The sequence below is a fragment of the Ambystoma mexicanum genome, chromosome 6q, assembly GCF_040938575.1.
Source record: "Ambystoma mexicanum isolate Mex_15411 chromosome 6q, UKY_AmexF1_1, whole genome shotgun sequence".
Classification (NCBI taxonomy): Eukaryota; Metazoa; Chordata; class Amphibia; order Caudata; family Ambystomatidae; genus Ambystoma; species Ambystoma mexicanum.
The window spans coordinates 39,680,508-39,694,024 of record NC_090937.1 but is presented as its reverse complement, the minus strand read 5'-3'; the positions used below and the strand labels follow the sequence as shown (position 1 = coordinate 39,694,024).

Sequence of the window (13,517 nt, the reverse complement as noted above, 5' to 3'; positions counted from 1 at the left end):
CCTTCTCCAGCATGGGGTCTGGCATGGATTCACATGCTCATGAATAAAGAATACATAGCAGTACATACATACACAACCACGGGAGGTGGAAAGGCTCAACAGAAGCAATTATTCTTACCTCCGGAACAGGGTCACCTTCAAGCGAACAGGTTGCCTGGTCGACCCTGGGCTCCTCTCTGGATTCCCTGTCGACACAGTAGAATCTTGTGAAGGTGCGCGTAGACCTCTACCTAGCAGCCCTGCAGATGTCCAGCAGGGGCACACCAGACAGGAACGCCGAGGTCGCAGCGATTGCACTGGTGGAATGGGCTCTTGGACGGCCGGGCAGCCAACCAGTGACAGTGCATGATACAGCCAGAGAGCCACCTGGAAATGGAAGCTTTGGACAAAGATTTCCCATGGTTCATAGGACCAAAATTCACAAAAAGTTGAGACCTCTTCCGGAAACACTTTGTGCGTGCCACATAGAACTTCAAAGCAGGCGCCACATCTAGCGAGTGCAAAGTCCTTTCAGCTGGCGGCAAAGGAGTCGGAAAAAATACAGGCAACACCAAAGGTTCGTTGAGGTGAAATTCCTAAGGAACCTATCGCATGAAGGAGGGCTATGTCCGCAGCAGCACCCTCATCTTGTGGAAAGTCAGATAAGGCTGCTTGCAGGTCAGGGCATGGATCTCACCTACCCTCCACGAAAGGAACTTGAGAGGAGTTTGATGCATAGGCTCGAAAGGGACCCCCATGAGCCTCGTCAGTACCACGCTGAGTTCCCACGCCGGGGAAGGCGCCTTCACCGGTGGGAACGATCAAAACAGTCCTTTGAGGAACACCTTGACTAGGCGGTGTGAACAAAGAGAAGACCGTCCCGGAGACCTGGTGTAGCAGGAGATAGCCGCCAGATGCACTTTGATGGAGGCCTGCGCCAGCCCTGCCTTGGCCAAAGACAACAAATACGGAAGGATCTGAGGGGCCGTGACCCTCAGAGGGTTGATCTTCTGCATCCAGCACCAAGTTGTGAAACAGTTCCACTTGTGTCCGTAGCACTTAAGAGTCGACAACGCTCACGTAAGGACATCCCCACAGTCCGCTGGTAGCTTGTACCCACCAAACTCTAAGGCTGCAGGAGCCAGGCCTTCAGGTTCAGCGATCCTGGGTTGTCATGGAGGATTTTGCCTCCTTCTCTGGCGAGCAGATCCGCGACCACCGCAACTTGACTGGAAGTGACGTCGACAGGCTGAGAAGGTCCGAGTACCAAATATGCCTCGGCCCCCCGCTTCCTGGTCAAAGGAACGAAAGAGCACACAGGCTCTATTTGACAAAAATAGGAACTTTTTAACGAAAAAGCATGAAAATGTAGAAAGGCTCTCGGAGTAAAACATGAGGACTCCCAACACTTGAACGTGCAGTAAAAATCTGAAGATGGCTGCCAGAAGAGGGGCTTAGGGAGAGTGCAGTCATTGGCTTGGGGCAGTATGACCCAGAGCTCAGTGATTAGTTTATAGGAGAAAGACAGTTTGTTACTGAAAGTGAAATGGTTTTTTCTTTTACAGAGGATTCCCGGCCTGACGACAGGGAATATTCATGAGCATATGAATCCATACCAGACCCCATGCTGGAGAAGGTCTCTCTGTCATTTGCAGAAGGTGTGGTGCCAACCTCCCTTAAGGTGGTCTGGATAACCCACGTTTTTTAAAAAGATCTCACTTGATCCGCTGTTACCTAAAAACTATCAACCTATTCCAAACGTTCCCTTTCTATTGAAAATAATAGACAAGATGGCGTATCTCCAACTTCAGGAGAAAAACAACATCCTGGGTACCTATCAGTCTGGCTTTCGAGTTCGATATGGTACTGAGACAGCTTTATTGGATCTTAAATCCGCTTTGGCTAGTATCGTGGGCGATGGCCAACCAGCCCTGTTGATGCTCCTGGACCTGTCAGCGGCCTTCGACCTTGTTCACAACTTCATCCTTGTGGATAGGTTGAGGAATCTGTCGGGCTGCTCCCTGGGGGCAACAGTCTGGGTGGCATCATTCCTCGGTCCGAGGGTATCAAGAGTGGCAGTGGACAATGCTCAATACTGTTCAGACATCCTTAATTCCGGAGTTCCACAGGGTTCCTGTATCTTCCCATCACTATTTAACATCTATATTAGACCACTGCTAGATTTGGTTGACCACCTGGATGTCCGTTATACGAACTACACAGACTCTCAGGGAACTACATGCAAGATTCAGTGGCACTGCATGTAGTCTACTGAGCAATTCAGTCCTGGATGATATCAAACTCACTTGCTCTTAATGACAATAGGACTGAGCTTCTCAACATGGCTACTGGCTATAGGCTAAACAAACGATGTTTCCTACAAGAATTTTACTATTGCTGACAGTCAGATCCCTGTGTCTACCAGCGTCAAAAACACTAGGTGTTTATGTGGATGCAGAATTAAACATGAAACCCATGTATTCCACACTTGGGCATCATGTGGGTACGTGGTTAAACTACTAACTAAATCAGGCCTCATATTACAATTGAAAATAGATCCACACTTGCCTCAGCTCTTGTGAACTCGAGGCTTGATTACTGTAACAGTCTCCTGTCTGGGACTACTTAATCCAACATACAGTCCCTACAGCTTGCTCAGAACAGCGCAGCTCGGCTATATTCAGCCTACGAAAACAGTATCATGTATCCGGGGCCAGGCAAGAGCTACACTGGTTGCCCGTGGTGCATAGGAATTCACATAAAATTCTCTCGTTGGCCCATAAATGCTGGTCCTCCACCGCCCGGTCTACCTGATGTAACAGTTGGTACCCCACTACACCGCCCGCTCTCTCCGTTTTGGTGATCACTACAAATTCAAGTAATCTCGTTTTAAGCTGTCCAAATTTGGTGGATGAAGTTTTCCCATCTGGGCATCCAGAGAGTGGAATTGCTATACTAATCACAATAAGAAACATCAACTACTTGACCAGCTTTAAGAAAGCATTTAAAACACATCTCTTCAGCCAAAAAAGTGGCTGATTTACTCTACTCCCCCTCCAGTTTTTGTGCACTGACTGTTTGTTTGTACCAGTCTTCTTGTGCGCTTTAAGGCCTATGGGAATTTGGCGCTTAATGAGAAATAAAACAAAAAAATAAATAAGCTGTGCTTTAAAATGCACAGTAAGATTAGACATTCCCCTCTGTCTGTTTGGAATAAGTACAGGGAGATGCACACTGCATGACAGGGTCTTTGCTGACCCTGTCATGAATTTTGTATTTCTATCCCTCAAAGAGGGATGCAAATGCTTTTTTCCCCTAACTTTTCTAAGAGACAGGCTCCTTAAAAGCCTGTCTCTGTCAAACACAGTCCCAGCAAATACATGGTTACTGGGAGCCAGTAACAAAGTAGTTCTGAGTGTGTGTTCCCAACACTAATGCATGCAAGGGGGTGCCCCCAGTGCATCTTTTGCACCGCTGGCCATTCTCCCCTCAAATTTGCAGGTCACCATTGAGATCAAGGTGAAATGAGCACAAATGAAAACAAATTGCAAACTGTGCGTTTATTTTTATTTCAGCTAATTTTTGAGAATCCGCCTGCAGGAGCCTATACTACATTTGATAAAGTGCTCCTTTGAACTCTTAGCAGTGACTCAATTCTTTATTAATATAATTAAATTAAAGAAATACGATAAATAGGTGTCTCTTTCACGACTTCCCAGAACTACACCGTAACTCTAGGAAACTGGCTGGCCTCTGTATGCTGCTTGCAGTGCGCTCTATCCTACTCTGCTGGCTCCGCCCTACTACACCTACTCATGCACAGAGGCTCAGGGTGGTCACGTGGGCTTCGGACGCTGAGAAATCCTGGGCCGTACAACAGCCCGCCCACTCCAGACCTAGAGATATCTGGTCAAAATTTCGCTCATTCATGTCCCCTGCTGACACGGACTCAGACCCTGCGTCCCCAGCCCTCTCCCCTTGCCACTCCCCTACTATCTCCTGAATTGCCTACACTTCAGCCCTGTGACCGCCCTGTGCGGGTCCCCCATGTGTATTGACTGATCTTTTCATTCGCTCTACTTATCTGAAGTTTCTATATTTTGGTTTGATTGTACGTGCTCCGATTGTAACTCACCTGTACCTGTGTAACCAAGCTGAATAAATAAAAGTAAATAAATACGATAAATACATCTTTGTAAATAATAAAACGTAAGTAAATACAACTCTGTCACACATGCTCTATTGTATGTGGGCACCGTTAATAAAACTATGATAATAATGGTTAGTCCCAAAAAACCATGACCGTTTCAAGATAATGACTTTACCTGGCTGCCTTTGGATAACCGACTCGAGTGGTATAGATTGACTTCCCCAGGTAATGTCTTCTTCATCTTCCCCTTCCCCTTCATCTCCATCTCCCTTCTCCATGGGGGGACATGGCGGTAACCTGTGCAAACAGAATACACAAGAACATTTGTGAGCAAATTACGTCTTTCCATACAAGTTTACTAGTCCTGGTCTCCCCTTCCTTTTCACATATAAAAATACCAAGAATTCAAATTTGTTTACATTTAGATCTGTTGCAGTTATGATCATCATTTAATTTAAAAAGTTGAATGTTCAGCTCCTCAGGCAAAATAATAAAAATGGCAAGCTATAATCACCTACTACCTCTAAAGTCCTAATTGTCTATGTCCTCAGCGCCAGTATTTACTTCTTGAGAACTACTATCGTCAACCTGTGCACTGTGTGGCACATAGCGGAAAAGGATTCTGAGAATACAGAGGCAGTAGGATGGACTGACGATATGGCAGCACACCCCCTTGCTCCATCAGCATCTCCAGTGCAACGGTTACTCTGCTACAACAGCAAATTAGGTTGAGAAAGAGGAAACCTCCTCTCCCCTGCGAACACACCAACCCAAATCTGAGGCAAGAACCAGAGATGGTGGCAAGAGGCTCTAGCCCCTGCCGGCGCCCTGTGAGGAATCATCGTCCGGGACACCACTGATCCAGGGATGAATATCGTTTTTTAAACCATCAATCAGCCCTACACCTCTAGCACACCGGAAGGGATCCAAACAGATTGGAACCACAAGCAAATTATAAACCTCCTTGTCCAATGTTGGTAACATGGACAGAACAGCAGGCTTATCTCCGAAAGGTCATGGATCGTTGGTTAGTTGCAACACAGGGAAAATACAATTACCGATTGATAAACGGGACTGTCCAGTTGTATAAAAATATCTACTTTATTATTATCACAACAGACAGTTCTAGCACACTACAAAATACAACCCACCCTGTAAAAGGAATGCAGAGGACATTCAAAGAAGGAAAAGGGATGTACTCTGGATACTGACAGGAGGGTAGTTGGTACAGTAATTAATCACAATAGTTCAAGGACACTTAGTTTCAACATAAAGGGAGCAATAGGTCGAGTCGGTTTTAGGGCGCTTTGCAGCTTCTGCGACAGAGTTCAAAATGGGATACAGCTGGGGGTAACAGGGGGCACTGGACAGGCGGATGCAGGGTGGCCTACACAGCAGCTCTGGGTTAGGAATTGTCTCAGTGCTGGTCGGCGGTTCTGAAGCACTGGTCGAGATGTCTCAGACAGCTTTAGTGTCTGTGGCGTAACAGTCAGCGGTGCAGTCGGTTGCAGTTCGAGGGACTCGATGGCTAGAAAATGTCCTTTAAGGCAGATGTCGGTAGATGCTCGTTGATGCACTTCTCCAAGCTTCTTCACTGGGCTTGTGTTGTCCTTTAAGGCGGACGGGCCAAAGCTGTGGAGTGTGTGCAGGCAGCAGCCTTGTCCTTGGTTTAGGGTTCATAGACTCTCTGGCACTTCGCACCTAGGAGGCTTACTGCAGAGCCTAGCAGGGCATGCTGTGTGTTGCCTGGGTACAAGTTCTGGAGCTGCTGGAGGGTCCTCAGGATTTTGTATCTCCCTCTGTTCCCTGGGAGATGTTTTGGGGAGGGGTCATGCTTCCCTCTTGGAGGTCCTGGACTTCCTTCAATGGCAGAAGATGTAAGGCAGACTGTCTCTTCAGCCAGGGTCCAATGATGAGTTCTTCCTTCTGGTGAAGCCTTCAGTTCTGCCAAAAGAGGGTCTCAACCCTCTTTTAAAGCCAAATGGACCACAGGGATTGGTGTAGGCTAAGCTTAGCTTAATAAACCAATCCTGGGTCCCCACCAACAATCTCCTGTATGCGTGAGGTCCTAACCAGAGTGCTTTGCAACAGAAAAGGTAAAAGGGGTGAAAACATGCACTACTAAGTTCCACCCATCTTCCTGTCTGTTGTGGATCAAAGGGTCTCTCTGGTTAATGGAGCTCTCTGTGGTTCCTGATTAAAGTGGCAGGTCTCCCTTAAAGCTGCGGTGAGACCAGACTCTCTGGCTCTCCCAAACCACATTCTTCTACCTTCTGAATGGGATCCCCCTGCGGGGATGACTACTGTAATACACGCAGTCCCAGACATGACATTTCATTGTCAATCGATACTTGGGGCGGGAGCTGGCTTCAGGTTGACACAGTGCATATGAAAGAGTGTTGGGGTTTCCTGTCTCCTTTGTTAGCTAGCCTCTGCAGCCAGGCCCTAGGAGGGCCTGTTTGAATTAAACTCTGATAAGAATGTGAATGCTGCCACCAACAACAGGGCTTAACAAAAGGACTGGGTGGATCCATGGAGCCTTTGTTAGTTAATTAGGCTGGCCATGGCATGGGGGAAGGTTTGACTCCCCCCCCCTTCTGCAGATGCATTGTGTACTCCACCCGTCAGATCTCAACTAAATATGACCGGGGGGGCTGTGCCTGTAGGCTGTGTCCACCCAGAGTACATGGGTCTATGCTTATGTCGTGCGTTGAGCATAGGAAAATGTGTGCACATTAGCCCCACACATTTTCCAGAGGTTGATCTACTATCATTCAATTTCATTAAAAAAAAAAATCAAAAGCCCAGGTTAGCGCACACCCATCGTACGGATGGTAGAATTCCTCATATGCCCTTTGCTCTTGTTGCTACAATATGAAAGTTATATAAGGCACAGGTCAAAGGATGGTGGAGTACACCTCTACCATGCTATAACTAAAACCTTTGGGTCAGTGTGGCAGTAGCAAGGGCAGTGGAAGTGAAGAGGCTCCCTTTCTGGAAATTCAACACGGTCAGGATCAACATGATAAAAAGAATAGTTAAAAACACCCTTAATGCCACATTTACAGCTTTCACAGAAAGCAACACACACACTGCACTTATGAAGATGTAAAATTACCCCGGTGTATCGAAAAAGCTCCACAGATTTAACCGTAGTACAAACGTTCTATCTTCATTGCGACAGAGCTATTGAAGACTTTAGTCCTATTTTTTGTAAATCTTTTTATTAAAACATTTTTTATAACATGAAGCAAATTAGCGTAGCATGGATCCGAGCAATTACATCATATAACATAGTAAGCAATGCGTCCTTATTTCCGTATCCTTCTCCAGGCCGAGCAGCATGCATATAATTACAAGGTTAAGTTCAGAGAAAAATCATAATTCGAGGTGGACAGTCACATAACATTGCCGCGAGTTCAGGCGTACACAAGCCCAACGGGGTACAACCATGCGTATTCCATGTCCCGATTCCTCCACCTTCCCATACATCGCATTTGACTAACCCTGTGTCTCCTACCTCCCTCCCAGGACTTCTAATTCCACCATCCTCCACCTGCAGATATCCTCCATCCACTCCCCCAGGGACGGACCCTGGGGCTTCTTACATGCTATGGCCACTCTCCTTTTGGCCAGTACTAGCATAAATTGGGCCAGCCATCTCTCTGTTTTGTGGCGCTTCAATTGATCAATTGTATCCATTGAAATCTAACATTTCTCCCACATCCTCTCAAAGTCCGCTTCCAAGATCTGTTCCCCTGTATCTCTTTCCCGCTTGGCCTTAACTGCGAGCTCCTCCCTAGGGAATATCTCCCCTATTGACTGATAAATACGAGAAACCCTGGCTCTCCCCTCTCCCTGCATCAGCAGCACTTGCATTAATGGATTTGTAGCTGGTTCCTCCGAGATGTCCACCGACATTTTATTGAAGCGTTTAACCATTGTCCCATAGGCTAGGAACTGCCCTTAGGAATCCCATAAATCGTTGCCTCCATTCTGCAAATGGCATCCCTTTACCTCCTTCAAACAAAGCCCCTATTGAGGCACACCCCTTCTCCATTAACCCCCGAGAACCCCATTCTCCTTACTGTCGACCAAAGCCCCAGATTTGCAATCCACAGTAAGTTTGCACTATAGAGTCCAATACCTGCTTACTTCTCAAAGTTTCTTCCAGATCTGCCCTACCAACTGGAAAACGTTTGTGGTCCTCCTCCTCAGACCGCTCCCCACAGTAATTCCACTCCACTTCAATGAGTTGGTAGACTCCCCAATAGCCCCTTTAGCAGCTCCCCCCCAGGATCCGTCCACATTAACACCGCCTGTAGCTGGGCGACCAAAAAGTCAGCTCGTAATTTGGTCAATTGAGACCCCCTTCTTGATGCGAACATTGTAGTGTTGTGTTAAGCGACTTCAATTCAGCAATCCCACTAAGTCAGTGCCTCGTCTGGAACGCCCAAGGGAAGCCCTTATTTATATATTTTTATGACAAGTTATACTCTGGATGATAAACCCTTATATAACGCCCCTCTCTTAGAATCCCCCTGACCCCACTGAGCCAAGAAGTAGGTTTGTTTTGCAAATTAAAAAGGTTTATTTGAAAAATTAAACAATAGATATATATCACACTTTTATAATAAATTAATATTTGATATCACACTTAGACATATGACAGTGAGTGATCAAAAATGGATGATGTTATACTAGCACACTGGTTTAATTACTTAGGAGTAGTATAGAGGATAAGGTAGCTGAGAGTGCTTCATATGGTACAAGGAAATGCAAGGTGGAAAAGAAGCAACACAGGAATAAACTTGATATGATTTCATCAAAACATAATATAATCACTTTTCCCCTTTTGGCAATTCACCCCCCCCTCTATGCAATGTAAGGAGGTGGAAGTAACACACACAGTCTTCAGGAATACAATCACAGTACAATACGAATTCAGTTCCCCCCTAGCAAGCTTAGAGCTAGCGAGCTTAGAGAAACAGGGATGATTTTAAAAACAGGCAAAGTACTTTAAAGGTGGTGTGCAAAGAAGGGAAAAATATGCTAAAAATGATTTTAATTCCCTCTAGAGGTTCACGGTGAGTGAGAGATACTTTAAATCAGTTCAGGCCAGCCCTATCAATGATTAAGGGCTGGTTACCAGGTTGAAAACGGAATTCCGTAATGGAAGCAAAAGACAAATATTTTTACACGTGGCTGAAATGAAACAAAATGTCAAATCGCGGCAATTTCGTCGCGGGCGTCGAGCGCAATTACGAAGGAACCATAAGGAGTAGCAAGTCGGCTTAGAGCTTGTTGGAAAGCTTAGAATCTCAGCTTTAAAATAACAATCTCGTTTCTATCACAAACGGTTCAAGAGATACGGATGATTTTGTGAAGGTAGATTCTCAAAGTAAAAGTAAAGCTCAGAATGACAGATGACAGATTTGCAGCTTTGAATCAGGGACACGATTTCTATGATGCAGTTCTCAATAGGTTAAAATAGTTTGAATTAGATTATTTTAAACTAAGAGATTGGTTTTGCACAGTTCTGGCTGAGCACTCACACTATATTTTGGACAGGAATGCGACTTCGTCACGGATTGGGTCAGGATTGGCTGCGGTTCTCTCGCCACTGGGTACTGGTTCTGCGCACAGCGATCTGGGTCAGCTCTCAGCACTGCACAGCGATCTGGTCTGGGTCTGGTCTCTCTGGATCTCTGGTCTCTCTGGATACAGCACTGCTTTCTGGGTTTGCTACTGGTTCTGGCAAAAGTTCTTGGCAAAGATTTCAAACAGCTCGCCCGGCTGTTGAATAGTTTGCAAATGATTTTGAGGCCTGCTGAAAAAGGATTCAGCTTGTGGATTCAGGCCTCTCTGCTACAAGTTCTGGAGTCTGGGTTCAAAGTTCTGGTCTCTGGAGATTGATGAATTTGAAGTCTGGAGTCTCCGCCAGCGTGCTGCGCAGGAATTCAGTTGAAGGTTGGAAAATGAATGTCCCTGCCTGGGTTCCAGTGGCTCTTTTTATGTCTTTTGAAAATGGGTGTGGATGCTAATTTTCTTTGCCCAACCCACTCACGATTTGATAGGTCAAGGATTTCTCTTTGACCTGATTTGAGAAGGGAACAGTGAGTCAGAGTGATGAGGTAGGTTTATGGGTCAGAGGATCCCCTTGTCAAATTGCACACAAATCTATTTCTGATCCAAATACCCATTTATCTATGTAGCATTTTCTAATATTATATGTCCAGTTAACATATTTTCTGTAGCACCAAACCATCCGACCCCTGTCTTTGTAAGATGTCGTGTCCACTCTTGACAGAATTCTGCCCTTTTCATCCAGATAACGACCTCTAAACTTTTCCAGATTTTACACAAATGTGCACAAGGGATATGGGTTTGAGATGATAAAGTGTCAGATTTTTAACATGCATACATTTGGAGTAACAACCTTATTTTCTGCTACTACTCCCCAGAACATACCACAGAGTCCTGACACCTCTTAAAATGTGCACAGAAAAATCACAAGAATGATGATATTATTTATATAATTTTTACAAGTCCGCACTATGAATTATCCATCTTTTTAAAATTATGCTCTGGCCCCAAAGGGGTGTGGTTTTCCAAAGCACATGGTGGAATTTCTGGTTTGTCCACTTCCCCCAAGCTCAGCTTGCTCACAGAGGCACTTCTCCTCCCACTTCTCCCAAGAGGAAGCTATGTTACGACCCCCCCCAATATAACATTTGCCTGAGCCCAAGACAGTGCTTTGTTCATTTTCCTGCAGTCCCCAGGTGCCACTCCCCTAATTCAATCAGAGAGGTGTCATCTCCTTTTGGCAGGGGCAGCAGAATGCAACCAAGCCTGGGAACACAGCTGCTGATCAAGTTTCAACTCCTGTCGGGGGTAGTTGTCAGGCTTCAGCTAAATGTCACTTTGGTTCCCAGTTTTCTACATTCAAACCAAACTTGCAATTTTTTACACTTAGTAAGTCTTTCTTTGGCCTGGTTTGGTTCATTTGTTCAGTTTTACACAAGTGTCTGATGGTTTTAAAATGCCGGCTTTCTGATAGTGGTGAGCACCAGTATTGCACCCATTTCTGACATTAATAACAACAGATTTTGAACAGCACCATATTCCTTAGCACCGATTTCGCTCATGGCTCTTGCGGCCCCTCACGCTTACACTGGTGGGTGGCAGGTCAGGCGACCATTTTGTTGTGCGCAAAGACTGTGCGGTTCTCCAAGATTCTGGCACAAATGTGGGCTTTTCCGCCCTCTTGGATTTCCTAAACCCACAGCACCAAGTGTTGCAGCATAATAGTCCAAACGTGGGTCAGGACACCCAACAGTTGCCAGTGAGACCCTTCTCCTCACCGAGTTCCACAATAATTCTCCCACTTATTAGTCTAGCATCTTAAAGAAGACCTTTTTGATTGCATATGGGATGTTGGTGAAATAGCAAAGGGGCCTCGGGAGGATAACCATTTTGCACAAAGCTACTCTGCCCATCAACGATAACGGCAACTTCTTCCAGAATTGGACTGTGTTCCCTATCCCTGAGAGTGCTCTGCCTCTAATGTATATAAATGTCTCTTCGATACTGTGAAAAATGGGGATGCCCAGATACCGAAATGAGTCCCCCTCCCACCTAAATCCCCAGTGCGGGAGGGTCGTCCGGTCCCAACTGCGGAGACCCCTAACGGAAACAGCGATTTTTCAATATTGATGCAATATCCCCATAATTTCCTGAAGTTACCGAGCACTTCTAGTAGGATTGGAAGGTTGTCTAGTGGGTTCCCCACGTATAACAACAGGTCATCAGCGTACAGAGACCACATGTCGTACCCCTGCCACCAGAATGCCTGCATCTCCTATTTCTTTCCTGAGGTACCTCGTCAATGGTTCCACCAACATTGCAAACAGTATTGGGGAGACCGGGCACTCTTGTCTCATCCCTCTACTTAGCATCCATCTCTGTGACACCCAGCTATTAGTTTTTACTCTAGTCATTGGTTTATTTTATAGAAGTCGCAACCACCGACATATGTTTTCTCCAAACCCGTAAGCTCTCAGCACTAGAAACAGCCATTCCCATTCCACGGAGTTGAAGGCCTTCATGGCATCGAAAGAGGCCACTGCCATGTCTTCCCGAGAGTCCCTAACCTGGTCCATCACATGGTGCAGCCGATGGATTCATTGTGGTGCTCTGTCCCCCTACAAACCCACACTGGTCTGGGTGTACCAGACTTGCGGCCACTCCGGACAATCTGGAAGCCAATACCTTTCCCTGAATTTTCACATCGACATTTAATAACTTAATCGGGCGATAGAATGGGCATTCAAGGGGGTCCTTACGTTCCTTTAATAGGATGGTTGTTATTGCTTCCCGCATTGATTCTGGGAGAATCCCTGTCTCAAAGGCCTTGTCATAAACTTTTTTAAGTCGGGGAACCAATAGCTTCTCAAACCTCAGTAGAACTCCACCGAGAGTCCATCCCCTCCCGCAGTTACCCTTTCCCATTTCCCGCAACGCCTCACATATTTCGGATTCTTTGATTGGTCCATCTAGCTTCTCCCGGATATGACCGGTGAGGACCGGCAATTCCGCCATATTTAGGAGTTCCTGTACGTCCTCGTCTGAATATGACTCTTCGCTCGTATACAAAGATTGATAGAAGTCTTGAAAGGCTTGTTGATTCCTGCCTTGGTGGTGGTTAAGTCCCCAGAGTCCAGTCTAATCTGAGTTATGGTGTGCCAGGGCTGTTACTGCTGGATCAGCCAGGCCAGTAGACACCCTGCCTTATCTCCCTCCCCGTGAATTTGTATGTCCCTCTGACACTCGTAAAAGTTTGAAAGCAAATCCTTATGGGATGCCAAAGTGACAGTTAATTCTATGCCATTGTCTTGCCCTGCCACCGTTCCCTGTTCCAAGCTGACTATCTCCCTAGCTTCTCCTGCAGAGTTTTCTTGACCCCTATTGACTAAGCTATACAAATCCCCCTAACCGTGACTTCAGCCCTTTGAATCTCTAATGAGGTCTCAAACAACAAACACACCAACAAGATCCCTCCAACCCACCCATTTGTAAAATGCATTGTTTGGATGTCTAGTCATTTCATTCATTAATAGAAATAATTCCGGACTGTTAGCAGATACTTCTCTGGCCATTTCAAGTTAACCTGGAAAGTGGCTCTATTTAGAAATGCACTAAAGGTGTGCCTTTTGTTGGTGCTAACCCCTACATAAAGTGTCTGCAATCTGCAGCTCTCCAGATGATGACTATGTTGCATGAGGTTGATGGGAGGTGCACTCCAATACATCGGAGGAGCCCAAGGTTGCAGTCCCGTGCCATCTTCCTTCCTCTTTGAGTGAGCAGACCTCTCCTCCTCACTCCTGGC

General features: G+C 46.0%; 1 protein-coding gene across 6 annotated transcripts in view; it reads right to left on the bottom strand.

Annotated features, from left to right (window-relative positions):
- PTPN13 (protein tyrosine phosphatase non-receptor type 13) overlaps nt 1-13,517 on the bottom strand; it is a 1,388,150-nt gene that overhangs the window by 145,224 nt on the left and 1,229,409 nt on the right. For all 6 annotated transcript variants that reach the window (XM_069630435.1, XM_069630437.1, XM_069630436.1 and 3 more), the window contains one exon: nt 4,305-4,426. In XM_069630435.1, the coding sequence (XP_069486536.1) occupies nt 4,305-4,426 (122 nt within the window). The remainder of the gene's footprint in view (nt 1-4,304; nt 4,427-13,517) is intronic.